The sequence below is a fragment of the Vombatus ursinus genome, unplaced genomic scaffold, assembly GCF_900497805.2.
Source record: "Vombatus ursinus unplaced genomic scaffold, bare-nosed wombat genome assembly UNPS02000582.1, whole genome shotgun sequence".
Taxonomy (NCBI): domain Eukaryota; kingdom Metazoa; phylum Chordata; class Mammalia; order Diprotodontia; family Vombatidae; genus Vombatus; species Vombatus ursinus.
Genome location: NW_020940360.1, coordinates 26554430 through 26569493, shown reverse-complemented (window position 1 = coordinate 26569493; position 15064 = coordinate 26554430). Strand labels below are relative to the sequence as shown.

At 34.5% G+C, this 15064-nt stretch overlaps 1 protein-coding gene across 2 annotated transcripts in view; it reads left to right on the top strand.

Annotated features, from left to right (window-relative positions):
- Positions 1-15064, top strand: part of ASCC3 (activating signal cointegrator 1 complex subunit 3) — a 366855-nt gene that overhangs the window by 259477 nt on the left and 92314 nt on the right. For both annotated transcript variants that reach the window (XM_027855178.1, XM_027855187.1), the window contains exons 31-34: positions 1599-1736; positions 1823-1943; positions 3999-4131; positions 6954-7079. In XM_027855178.1, coding sequence (XP_027710979.1) covers positions 1599-1736; positions 1823-1943; positions 3999-4131; positions 6954-7079 — 518 coding nt within the window. The remainder of the gene's footprint in view (positions 1-1598; positions 1737-1822; positions 1944-3998; positions 4132-6953; positions 7080-15064) is intronic.

Genomic DNA, 15064 nt, shown 5'->3' with positions numbered 1-15064 from the left:
ATCTCTGAATAAGCTCTCTGCAGTGTGAATTGGAGATATTTTATGCTAGCAACGACATGAATAACATGAATAACATAGGCTGTCACTTGAGAATGGCTAACGTTATTATAGACTATTACTAATATTACTAAAAGGCCCTTCTTATGGTATACATGTATAAGCATTCTAATCCCTGTTAATATTAAAGAGGAAAATGAATATATGATAATATATTCTTAGGATCTATGAATCTACTTAGGAAATGTTATCGCAGACAGAAAATTGTTAGAGTACATGATTATATGAGATAATCATATCCTGAGAAATAAAATGAACTGGTTTTAATTCTGTCACCCTCACATGAACGAAAGGTAGTAGACAAACTTCAGTTGTTCATTTAGATTTTCTTACAGCATAGGAATTAAACATGTACCCAGTATGCTACCTTTGACTTGGAAGTTAATCTTGGTTTTTATCTTTCTAATATGAATGACTATTAAATAAAACAACAAAAAATGTTCAGTGTTACAAATTGTAATCGTACTTCATTATTAAAGTTTAGTTATATTAATAATCCTTAAGTTATAAGTAACATATTACATATTTTAATAAAAACTCAAACCTTAAATATTATCTACTACCTTTCATTCATAATAGACATGATGATAGTCCCTAAATCAATTTAGAATTTTAATTTCATGCCAATCACACTACCAAAAGGGTCACTTTATAGAACTAGATGTTGTTCAGTCGTGTCCTACTCTTTGTGACCCCATTTGAGATTTTCTTGGCAAAGATACTGGAGTGGTTTGCCATGTCCTTCTCCAGATCACTTTTACAGATGTGGAACTAAAACCAACAGGATTAAATGACTTGCCCATGGTCACACAACTAGTATCTGAGGCCAGATTTGAACTTAGAAGGATGAGTCTCCCTGACTTTAGGCCCAGCACTCTATTCACTGTGCCACCTAGTTCCAGAAAGATGTTCTACATTTGGCACAGAGGCTTGACCTTGTGCAGGGAGCAGGAATATATTGTGGTTATTTAGTTATTTCAGTAATGTGTTACTCTTCATGATCTCATTTGGGGTTTTCTTGGCAAAGATAGAGTGGTTTTCCATTTCCTTCTCTAGCTGATTTTTACATATGAGGAAACTGAGGCAAACAGGATTAAGTGACTTGTCCAGGGTCACACAGTTAGGAAGTGTCTGAGGCCAGATTTAAACTCAAGAAGATGAGTATTCTTGATGCCAGGCCTGGCACTCTATCCACTGTGCCATGTAGCTGTCCCTTATAGAACTAGACAAGAGATCAAAAAATTCATTTGGTAGAAGAAAACATCAAGAATTCAAAAAGAAATAACAAAAAAAATTGTAGGATTGGCATTAATGGATCTCAGATGATAAGTGGACAATCGTGGAAACTACTTGGTACTAGTTGAAAGAACAGAAAAATTGATCATTAGAACAAATTTAGTAGGCAAAAGCAAACAGAATAGCCTAGTAGTCTTAAGTAAATAACATAGCATAAGAAACCATATTTGTCAAATGAATATGAACAGTAATATGAAACTTTCAAAGCTGCATATTAAAATCAGACAATTATCTCTTCTTTTTAGATGAATGACATCATTGGAACAATAAGAGATTCTAACCTAAAACTGACTCTTGCCTTTGGAATAGGAATGCATCATGCTGGACTGCATGAAAGAGATAGAAAAACAGTGGAAGAATTATTTGTAAATTGCAAAATCCAGGTATCTTATTTTCTACCTGTTGATACTTAAATATTCTTTTGAGAATTGGTTAGTAAAATTATGTTAATTATCTTTTTTTCTTTTAGGTTCTTATTGCTACAAGCACGTTAGCATGGGGTGTAAACTTTCCAGCTCATTTAGTCATTGTTAAGGGAACAGAATATTATGATGGAAAAACAAGACGCTATGCGGATTTTCCCATTACAGGTAATATTGCAAAAATTGGAAAAAAATTAATGAAGATTTTAACCACTAAGAACTGTGTTAGCATATGTTATATGTTAAGGCAGAGGGGTCAGACTCATAGCCCAGTGCATACATACCTCAGGAACAAAACTCTTTGGTGCATTGGGAACCAAATTAAAATGTAATTGAGAAATATTTAACAAAATACAAAATACAATAGAACATATGTAATGTTATTTTGTGGCTTTCTCAGTCAGTATGCCAGGTCAGGGTCTAAATTTGGGTTTGATTCTACTGTCTTAGGGAATTGTTTTTATCTGTCCTCTGGTAAGCAAATTTTCTTTACTGAAAGAAGAATTAAGATGTATTTGTTACTTGTTCATCTAGTTTATTAGATTGAAAAGATTTCTTATGATGCCATATTGAATACAAAGTACAGTGTACTGATTGTTCATTATTGATGTTTCAAAATATTATTTTTTGCCTTAGCAAATATGAAAATAATGACAAATAATAGGAACCACCAATGTGTTTTTTAAATTGATTTAATAGAAAGTAGTACTTAACACCTGACTTGACGTACCAAAGTGACATTCTAGTTTCTCTCCTTTCCAGAATTGTGTCTTATGACTTCCCTTTTATACATTGCATATTCCATAGCTCTTATTATACTTCAGACATATTCTGTGCTTTGTTTCTTTTGAACCTTTGCTTAAGCTGTTCTTTCTCCCTAAAATGCATTTACCCCCTCCCAGACATCAATTGTCCAATTCCTGTAAACCCTTCATTTCAGATATCTTTATAAAGTCTTCTGTTCGTCTTAGCAATAATGAACTCATTCTCTGAATTTTGTATCTCTTTTGTTATACTTTTACAGTGTGATTTGTACTAGTTGTTTGGGTAGATTGCTTATATCCCATGCTCAATCACAATATTGGTTGTATGCTTGGATAAAATTGCTCTAATATTTTGAACAAGAATAAGCTATTAAACTATACAAAAGTGGTGCTTTAGTAGTTCTCTGAGAATTTCCAATGGTTACATATATTCTGTAGTGAGAGATATATTTTTACTCACTACCAATTATATTTTTACTCACTAACCAGTTGTAAAATATGTATATCAGTTAAATAATCACTAAATTCTTGGTTTGCTGAACTATTCAAGCCATGATTTTTTTTTTTTGTAGCAAATAGTAAAAAGATTTTTTAGCTGTTTTTTTTTTGGTTTTGGTTTTGGTTTTTGGTTGTTTTTTTTTAATAGCCTATCAATATGTGTAGCACAGTTTTTGTTGGGAGGATGGGATGGGAAATATCTTAATAGATTTTGTCAAAAGCTTCATATTTTAATACCTAAATTTACTTTATACAATATATAATGACTTTATTACATTAGATACATAGTACATACATCCTGTGTAATTCAGTTAGATTCAACAGACATTTATTAAATTTTCTATATTGTGATAGACATTGTGCTAAACGCTGGGTATATAAACACAAAAGCAGAGCAACTCTTGCCTGCAAAGAATTTGTGTTTTACTAGGGGGCAGAAAACAACGATATGGACAAGTAAATACGCTATAATTGAGGGGACTCTTGAAAGGCCAAATGTGAGAAGGGGAACATGACAGAGACTTTAAAAGAATGTGAGATTTCAAAAGAAAGGAGAACATTCCTGGTTTGGAGGATAGCCTGCACAGAGACAGACAAAGGAATTAATATTTGATGAATGAATAACTTCTATTAAAATTATAGCATCACATAATAGCCATTTCTGGCACCTTACTAATCATATTTTTATATGCAATCCTAAGGTCTTGTGAGAGCCTAGTTTTGCATTATGGTGGCTTATTGACATAAGTATGAGTTTTCTGAATGAATGCTAACTTAGGAAACACAATAGTAAAGTGGCAGGAACAACATAACACACTTTTAGTATTAACTATGTAAGCTGTACAACTGCCTTATTGGTTATTTTATTTTATACATATGAAGAATAATTAAATGTGTACCAGAATCAATAAATACATCTCATACCCTTTGTCATATGAGACTTCTGTTTTCTCTATTATAGATGTACTTCAAATGATGGGACGTGCTGGTAGACCTCAATTTGACGACCAAGGCAAGGCTGTAATCTTGGTTCATGACATAAAGAAAGACTTCTACAAAAAATTTCTTTATGAACCATTCCCAGTAGAATCAAGGTGAATTTTAGTAGAAAGAAAAAAATAAGTTTAAATGAGTTAAGATTTTGTGGCATATTTATATTTTCTCATATTTGCAAATAAAACCAAATATAAGTTTTTAGTTCAAATAATCAGAAGATTTAAAATGGAATTTAATAAGCAAATACATCATAGTAAAACCCCATTTTTCTGAAATACTAGCCTAACAGAAATAAAATGAAATGGACTTGCAATAAAAATTCAAGTTTTGTTACCAGTATTTTCTTTCAAAATTAACCTACCTAAAATATGGCAGAAGTTCTTATTGGAGCCAATATTTCAAGCTGCCTTTATACTTGCCGCTCTATTTTCACCCTACCCTTATAGCCCCATTGACTGGACTGTCCCATTGTCACTTCACTTCGGCCTTTTCTATATTTCATTTCACCCACTCTCACTTCCATTTGTCTGATTTGTTATACTCTGCTCCCTTGATATCCAACATTTTTTTTCCCACAAGGTTCCAACACCTTTATTGTCATATTTTTGTCCCTCAGATAATTTGATTTGCCCATAACTTTAAAAAAATTGTTTCATTCAGGGAAGTGTAACATTGATCATTTTTAAAATTGATGTTTTCTGTGTGGCCTGACTCAAAGGAGAATTCATCACAACTGCAGCTTATTTGTGGGAAAGACCTGAAACCAGCAAAGATCTCTACATTTAGAGAAATCAGCCTATCATTTTTCTAATGAAAATCTCTTAAAATGAAATGCTAAAGTAATTTTTTTAAAAATAGCTCTTAGTTTTTAAAAAATCAGTTCCAAAAGCTTCATTCAAGTGAGATTTTTAAATTATTATTATTTTTTTTATTTACAAGCATTTCTTTTCTCTCCCACTTCTCTTCCCCTCCACTGAGGGAGGAAGGTGGGCAAAATCTTTGTAACAAATATGCATGGTCAAGCAAAACAATTTGCTCCATTGGCCGTGATTAAAAAGGTGGGTAGAATTCTTCATCCTCTATCATGAAATTATAGGTGGTCATGGAGTTGATCATTTAATTCTTCTGTTCATGTTTGCAATGTTGTTACCATTTAAATTGTTCTCATAATTCCTTTCACTTTACATTACTTTATACAAGTCTTCCTAGGTTTCTCTGAAATTGTCTCCATCTTCATTTCTTATAGCATGATAATATTCCATTACATTCGTGTACCATAATTTGTTCCCTATTCCCTAATTTATTGGCACTCCTTTCTTTTTAGTTCTTTGCCACTTCAAGGAGTTGCTAGAAACATTGTGGTTATTGTAGGATTTCTTTACTTTCTTTGATCCTTTTGGGGCATAGCATTAGAGTGACAACACTGAATCAAACATTATACACAGTTTAGTAACTTTTGGGACATACTTCTAAATTTCTTTCTAGAATACTCAGACCAGTTAATTCACAGCTCTACTATCCGTGCATTGATATTGCACTCCCTTCCAGTCCTCTCTCCATGCCCTAGCATTTGTCACCTATGTCAATTTTGCTAATTTGATGGGTATGAGGTAGAATTTCAGAGTTGCTTTAATTGGCATCAGTCTAATTATTAATGATTTGAAGCAGTTTTTTTTTTTTTTTATGTGGCTTTGATAGCTTGGCTTTCTTTCCTTGAGAACTGCCAGTTCTTATCCTTTAGTTATTTATCAATTGGTAAATGACTCTTATTCTTATAAATTTTAATCAATTTCATAGAGACTTGCAGCAAAGATTTTATTTCCCTAGTTAACTGTTTCTTCAATTACTTTTTAAAATTACTATCAAGAACCCTTTTGATACGAGCAAAGCCAAAACAAAAAAGTCAGGCACTTCGTCATGACCTAGAATTGTATTTAACTCCAAAGAGAAAATTAATAAGTAATAAGAAAAAAATTACATTGATTATCCTAATATCTCTAATTTTTTATTATATACTTTAATGTAAAATGGTGTGATAGTCATTTACTTTTTTTAGTGATTAAAATTAATTAGAATTTTCATTCTGATTATTGAATGTAACACATAGTACAGATCTATAGAAGATATATAAGATATGATTAAAAATAAAGATATTTCATTAGCTTGTAACATAGTTTGGATTTGGAAACACTAGACTGGACTACTTTTTGCTCATGTCCAAATGAAAAATTATAGTGTATATTTATATAGTGACTAAATAGTTGAAAGAATAGTTACTGAGTTTTATGTTAAATGGCATAACTTAGTAGCAAATGAATAAATATATGTATGTATATACATATATGTAGTCACTCATTTACATATTTGTTTATTAACTTGAAAGCACCATCCCAAAGAAATTTAAGACAACTTAAGTTTCTTTAAAAATTTTAAATGAAAATGCACATTTATTTTGTTTCTTCAATTAATCAATAAGCATTTATTAATGCTTCTTTGTGACCATATGACTGGCACTGGGCTAGGAACTGAGGATAAAAAATAAATGAAGCAATCATGCCTTCAGAGGATCTACATTTTATCAAAGGAAACAACATGCCCTATATAAGTATCCATAAAATGTGCAAAATAAACAGGATGATTTGGTGAGGAGAGATGCTAGTAGTTTGTGGGATCAGGAAATGCCTCATATTGAAGAAGGTGCTTAAACTAAGCTATAGAACACAGTTTATTAGAATTTTAATGGGCAGAAACAAGGGAGGTAGCCTTATGTAAGGACAATAAGGCCAGATTGGCTAGATTGTAGTGTGTGTGAAAGCGAGTAATATCTAGAAAATAAACTGTTGTATACAAAGTGGTGTTAAATTTGGTTTAGTGTTTGTTTTATATTTATGCTTGGTTTTTGTTTTTCATTTATGTTTAGCTTACTAGACGTGCTTTCTGATCATTTGAATGCTGAGATTGCTGCTGGTACAATAACATCCAAGCAGGATGCAATGGATTACATTACCTGGACTTATTTTTTCCGTCGGCTTATCATGAACCCCAGGTAAGTAAAGTGACCACAGTTTATGAAAGTTAACTTATCTGTTTCTTCTCCACATTCAAGAAGATAACGTTTAAAAAGTAGCAGTTACATTTTCAGTTTTTAAAAAATTGAAAAAATGTCAGAATAACGTCTTCAGTATAACTCTGAAAATTGTAGTTGCATGAATTCTACCACAGAGTAATATAAAATGTAAATTTGGCCCACCAGTGTCAATATATTTCTAAAATATGATATCAATAAATTTAAAATCTGTCTGTGTACAAATATGTTTATTTGTCCTTTCATTATTTAACTTGTTTTAATTGTCATATGTTATATCAGTCAATATGTGGAGGACATAAAAGCGCAAATATGGTTCCTGCCTTCAAGGTGCTTACAGAAAACTACTACTTTAGTAGGGCTTTGGAAAATAAATAGGTCATAATGGACTGGAATAGCTAGGAAAGATTTCATGAAGTAGTTGGACTTGTGCTTATTCTTGAAGAACTTTTTTTTTAATTAATTTATTTTGATTTATCAGCAATCACTTCTATAAGCTTTTGAGTTTTAAATTTTGCTCTCCCTCCCTGAGACGGTACACAATCTGATATAGGCTATACATATACATTCCTATTACACATATTTTCACATTAGTGATGTCATAATTAAGAATTAGAACCAATAGGAGGAACCGCCAGGAAGAAGAAACAATACACAACAGAAGAAAAAAAATAGCAAATAGTATGCTTCCATCTTTATTCAAACTCCATAATTCTTTCTTTGGATGTGGATAGCATTTTCCATCATGAGGCCTTTGGAGATGTCTTAGATCCTTACATTGCTGAGAAGGGCTAAGTCTATTAATGTTAGTTACTGCACAATGTGGCTGTTACTGTGTATGAAGTCCTCTTGGTTCTGCTCACTTCACTCAGCATCAGTCCATATAAGTCCCTCCAGGTTTTTCTGAAGTCCACCTACTCATCATTTCTTATGGCACAGCAGTATTCCATTACATTCGTATACCACAACTTGTTCAGCCATTCCCCAGTTGATGGGCATCCTCTCAACTTCCAATTCTTTGCCACCACAAAAAGAGCTGCTGTAAATATTTTTGTACATGTGGGTCCTTTTCCCATTTGTATGATCTCTTTGGGATATAGCCCTAGAAGTGCTATTGCTGGGTCCAAGGGTGTGCACATTTTTATAACCTTTTGGGCATAGTTCCAAATTGCTCTCCAAAATGGTTGGATCATTTCACAACTCCACCAACAATGCATTAGTGTTCCAGTTTTCCCACAGAAGAACTTCTTCTTAAAGAAATTTAGGCAGATAATCTTAGGGGAGTCATAAATAATAATTAGTAGTGCTATTATGAGTATTATCTTTGACTAACATAAGATTTTTCCAAAAGTTTTTCCTTTCTAGATCAACTTTATTCTGTCTTGTTATTGCTCAATGACACTAACATCATTGTTGTTTCTGTTTTTTTAATCTAAACCAGGAGTTTTCAGCTTGAGGTCCAAGAACATGTATTTTGGTAACATGACTAAAATGACTGAACAACAACAACAGACTGCCAGAGGGGTCTGTGACATAAAAGCTTAAGAACCTCTCATTTAAACCCCAAAGTCATGGCCTGGTTACATTACTTTTTTTTTTTAAGTTAATTAATTAGGTTTATAGTTAATAAAAAATCAGTTTTTGCTCTCTCTTACTCACCACCTCTGTCATTGGAGCAAAACCAAAAAAAGATAAAGAAAACTCTTTTGACAATCCTAATGCCTTTCCATTTAGATATAGATACGTTTTATACCAAAGCATCCTTTGTCTTTAATACAAGGACGAAGTTATCACAACACTTAGAACAACCAGGGACCCTCCTCAATGCTAATCAATTAGCAACTGGTATGAAAAATGAAATAATCCTCATGTGTATAAAGAGGATCTCCTTCCATGAAAGGGGAATATAATAATTGGGTCCTTGCGACATAAGTGAAGATCCCTGCCTTCACTTGTTTCAACATAATATATTTAAAATGTGACCAGTGTACATGGTTACAGTTTGATCAATGTGAATTTTTATTTTTCCTTTCAGTATTAAGCCTCATGTTATTGTTGTTGTTGTTAAGTCATTCAGTTTTATTCGACTCTTTGTGACCCCTATAGGATTTTCTTAGCAAAGATACTGGAGGTCTTTGCCATGTTCTTTTCCAGTAGATTAAGGAAAATAGAGGTTAAGTGATTTGCCCAGGGTCACACAGCTAGTAAGTATTAGGGGCCAGATTTGAGCTAAGGTCTTCCTGAGCTCTATCCACTGAGTCAACTAGCTGCCTCCTTTAAGTCTTATGGAAAACAGTAAATTTTAAACACAGTGAACACAATAATATGGTCTTTACAGAAGCTTAGTTTTATTGACCCAACTCTTTCCCTTCAAGCCAATGAAATACATTTCTAAGAAATTGTAAACTTGTTTAATTTCACTTGAACTACTATCAGTAGACCAACACTCTTGTGTTGTTTTCGTAATGGTTTTCCGGAAATAATACTTTGTGTTTGTGTTTATTTGTCAGCTGTTACAACATATTGTATCATCTAAAAAATTTAGCATGGACCACAGCAAGCCATGGAATTCTTGTGGTTTTTTTTATTTCAGCTCAGTGACCTAAGAAAATTGTATTTATTGCCATGGTCTTTAAAGAGAAGGCATGTTCTCTGGAAAGCATAATTATCATACCTTACAACACTTTTAACTTTGTAAAACACTTTCATAGCATTCATTTGGCTGAGAGGGATGAAATTGTCATCATTAATACTCCCATGGAGCCTAAAATGTCCGTGGTTTTCAGACTGTTCTGTCTAGGAATCCGATAGCTTCTATCATAAAATGAGGCTAGGATCCCACTGCTCCTTTTATAGTGAGAACAGGTTTCAACCCACCATCTACTTTTGTAGACAGGGCCCTAACTGTTTACCTCAAAGCCCCTTTGCTTCTAGGAAACCTAAGTTGGACACAGCAGGTGACCTGTATATGAAACTGCAGTAGCAATGGTCCTTATTTCATGAAGGACAAAAATATTACTTTGTGTAAACAGTTATAGTAGTTAATTGTTATTAAATAAAGACTATGAGTTAATTAACTTCCATTTTTTGCTTTTTTTAAAGTTATAGAATCATAGATTTTATAGATGGAAGAAACCCCAGTAATCAATTCCAACCCCTAACTGAAGTAAGAGTCCTGTTTACAATATCCCTGACAAATAATCATCTACGCCCAACTTGAAGACTGCCAATGACATATCCCTCCAGGGCCATTGAAAATAATCCTTATATATCTTCCATGTGGTGGTCTTTAATTTCTTTGAAGACAGCATATAGCCCTAAATCATCTCTTCTGCAGGCTAAATATCCCCACTTAAAATCTACCTATGTTATAGTTTCATCACTATCTTCCCTCTAGGCAGTTTAAGTTTGGCAATGTCCCTTCAAAGATGTGACACCTAAAATTGAACACAATATTCCAGTAGTTCACTGGGAATATTACCTACCTCTTTTTTGAATACTCTGTACAGCTTTATTAGCTTTTTTGGCCTCAAAATTATACTGGTAACTTCCGTTAAGCTTTCAGGTCTCTGAAATTCCTGTATCTTTTTCATATAAATCTCTTTCTAGCCTTGCCATTCTCATCTAATCAGCATGACGAGTCAGAAGAGATTTGGGATCAAGTCCTACCCATATATTTACTAATGCCTATACTTACTAACAGTATGACCATGGACCAAATCACATAATATCTCTCAACATCAATTTCCTTATATGTAAAATACATATCAAAATATCTATGGTTTGACCTCAGAGGGTTATTGTGAGAATCAAATGAAATATTTTGTGTAAATCACTTTGCAATCTTTAAACCATTATATAAATGCTATAATAGTATAATTATTAACAATCAGTGGATACTAGTGGATACAAGGCTAAGCTTGGAGTCAGGAAACCTTGTCTTCAAATTCTGCCTCAGATACCTACTAGTCACCTACTCTTTTCTGCTCATTTTCTTTTCCCTGAACCCACTGTTTTTCAATTTGAGATCAGCAACTCAGAGGATCAATTCGTTTATCGGCAACTCAGAGGATCAGCCATCAACCTTGAATGTCATAGACTGTCTGGAAGACTTTTACATCTATTTAGTTTTTCCTGAATATTAAGTTGACTTTTTTTTTTCCAAGTAAATCTGGGAACTCATTTTGGGGCTTAATGAAGTTAGTACAGTAACGTAACCTTATTCCATCTGTCAGTGCTCCCCATTCCATTTTGTGCTGGGCCTTCTACATCACAGGGGCAAACATCTCTCATCAAGAATTTTTGTACAATTTTAACATACACTTGAGAGATTCTTTGTTGGAAGAGAGGATCTTAGTCTGGATTTTGTTCTGTAGATTCAAATGGTTTTTATAGTCAGTAAACACAATGGGATTTTGTTTTCTCTGTACCTTTCAGCTAATTATGTGACTGTAGAAAATATTTTGAGAAATATTTGCCTATTCCCTTACATTTTTATCAAAGAAACTCACTATATATATATGTATAGATAGATAGATAGATAATTTCATAATGATTTTATAAAAATAAAAAAATTAGATTTCTGTATCAGTAATTATTAATATTCTCTTAATCATCTTTTTTGCCTAATAATACCTGGCATGATATTTCCCTTCTTCTGGTATCCTTCCTTTCTTGAAAATATCTTCTATAATAATCCCTCGCTGCTTTTAAAATTATATTATCATCTTTCCCAACAATTCTTGATTTTTAGACTTGTTTCGATGTTTCTGTGGGGTATCTGAAGCAACATTCCTCTGTAGCAGACAAAATGTGCTTTTGTACTTAAAAGATAGTTTTCAACAGAAATATAAAGTCCAGGAGCAGCTAGGTTGCACAGAGGTTAGAGTGCCAGTCCTGAAGTCAGGAGGACCTGAGTTCAAACCCGGCTTCAGACCAAACACTTACACTTACTAGGTGTGTGACCCTGGGCAAGTGACTTAACCCCAGTTGCCTAAAAAAAAATATATATATATATATATATATATATATATATATATATATATATATAAAGTACATCTTTTTTGTAAGAATAAAATTAACAAACTGAAATGCTAATATTAGCAATGGTTTCCAAAAAAAAAAAAAAAACCTTTTTCAAGTGTTTCCTAATTGACAATCATAGTTTCATGAAATGTACTTAATGAATTATGACTCATTCACTCTCATTTCTTCTGTTTATCACTAAAAAGTTACATAGTAAGTTCCCCTAGCTATACTTTAAAAGTCTTTTATATTTGTTTACTGAAAACCCCAAATATCAGAAAGAAGTTTACATAGCCCTCTGGGACCCCGGTAGTTACTAAGTATGATCTGGATAAAAATTCAGCAAAGGAGACTGAGGAGCAGATAGGTAGGAGAACCAGGAACAAGCAGCAACATGGAAACATAGAAAGAAAAGAATATCAGAGTTTGATCCACACTCTTAGAAGCTGCAAAGAAGTCAAGAAATATGGAGGATTGAGAAAAGACCATTAGATCAGGCAGTAAAAAGTCATTGGTAACTTTGAAGAGAGCAGTTTCAGTTGAATGATGAGATCAGAAGCTAGACTACAGTAGAGGCATCAATTGTAAATGGTCTTCTCAAAGAGTTTAGCCACCAGGGGAGAGAGAAATTAGAGGATACCAAGCAGGGATGGATGGATCAAGTATGGGTTTTTGAGGATAGGAGAGACTTGGATGTATTTGTAGGCAGTAAGGAAAACATCAATAGACAGGGAGAGATGGAGGATTAAGAGTAGGGATGCTGGATGGGGCAATGTGCTGCAAAAAAACTCAGCGCATGTGATTAGCTGTGCTTCTTAGAGGAGTTTGCCTTGGCAAAGAGAAAGAGCACCTCTTCATGTGAGACAGGTGTGAAAGAAGAAATGGTAGAAGAAAACATCTTAGCAATATGTGATGAGGAGGGAAGAAGAGATAGCTCCTGGAGAATGGTCTTAATTTTTTCAATGAAATATAAGGCAAGACTCTCAAATGAGAGGGTGGTGTGACAGGGAGCCATGAGACCATGAATGCCCCTGGAGCAGGCAATGTAGAGTTTGGTCCGACATCGAAGATGCCAAGGTCATCCCACTGCCTCCCTGGCCAGCCCCAGTCATCCTGACTTTTGTTTTGCCACTGGACTTCAGTGACTCTGGAAGAGAGAGTGAGGCTGACGACTTTGTGCAACTCTGCCTCACTTAAGTGCAGTTCACACCTGAGTCAAGACATTACCCTGTGATGTCATTAGTCCTCTTCGAAAAATGAAGGATGAAGCAGTTTAAGGATCAAGGAATTGGACAGAAGAGGCCAGTGTAGAATTGAAATGGTTCATCAAGGAGTCAAGATGGGGAAAGGAGGAGAAAATAACCAGTTCAAGGAGATGGCCTGGGAAAGAACTGAAGCGGTCGAAATGAAGACAAAATACATGATTTCTGGGTTGCAAGGTAGAATAATAATAGATTGTGTTCAGATAAGGGATTTTCAGAGTTCATGAAAGTGGCATATTTATGGATGATGACAAAGATTAAGGGTATGACCATCTCTGTATAGCTGAGGGGATGTGGGATGGAGGTTTAGATCATTGGAAATAAGTCATTTGAAGAACTGAGAGGTTAGAGTGTTTGAAGGAGCATCACTATATATATTATAGTTCACCTTGTATGAAGGCAGGAGTTGGGGAAGAGAGAAAGACTGAGCCTAGCACTGAACTCATTGAGAAAAGAAGAGGAATGGCCTTGAGGTCAGTAAATGACAGCTGCAGGAATTTTCATTGGGTTGTAAATTTGAGTGAACCTCAGATGAGGAGAGGTTACTTAGAAGAGGGTGAGCATGAAAGTGGCATTAGGGTGCAAGAAGTATTCTAATATACCACCTCAGACAGTGAATCGGGGGAATGAGTGAAGTGCAGCTCAAAAGGGTGGCCAGAGAGATTGTGTCATCAGGAAAGAGTCAAGTCTCAGTGAGAGCCAGCACGTGGAAAGAGTGAGCAAATGAAAGCAGTTCTGTTACTTATGGAGAAAATGTTTCAGAGAGCACATCAGGGGTGGAAAGCTTATGAGTATAACACTGGTGAGGGAAAGAAGGTTTGTTTTGAGGGGTTGGGAATAAGGGAATGAGCAGTGGGGGACCCCAGTGGGTTTAAATAATGACAGCAGAAGTTCAGAATCACTGAGATTGAGAGGACTTGACTGGGAGATATTTTGTTAATCATTGATAAATGTGTTCCCTTGGGTTATCAGCATCCCTAAGAGATCGACCTTAGGGTAGAGTCCTATCAGGGTAAGCAGCTCAAGCTTGGGTACATTGTGAGGAACTGATGCTATGTGATGTTTCATTTCTTTCCCTGCAGACAGGCCAGACTAGGAGAGCACTGGAGGAAATATGATGGAACGGCTCTTCTCTCCACCTAGGCAGGCAGGAGCAAACTAGGCTAAGAGATCATCAGAGAGCAGGACCTTTCTCCATTCCTTACAGTCAGGAAAAGACCAGGCAAGGGAATGTAATTTCTCTGTCCCTTATAGGTAGAAAGGTTACCATGCAAGTAGGAAGAGTCCAGCTGTTAATACTGGCACAAGATGAAATGACTAAAACTAAGGGACATTTTGTATTTTTTCTTGTTTCATGGATAGCCATAATCAAAGAATTAATTACTTAGTGACCATATTACTAATGATGAATGCCTCCATACTTAACTATGTTGATTCTTGCACAGCAGATTCAGTTCTTTTGCTAGGAATTTTATAAGAAATCTATATCCAGATCCTCAGCCTATGGCTTTAAATAGCTACCTTCTCATTTTAAAAATCAGGACAGTTATCTATCTCCAATCCTATGGTACCTCTCCTGTTCGCCATGATTCTTCAAATATAAGTAACAGTAGTGTGTGTGTGTGTGTGTGTGTGTGTGTGTGTGTGTGTGTGTGTGTG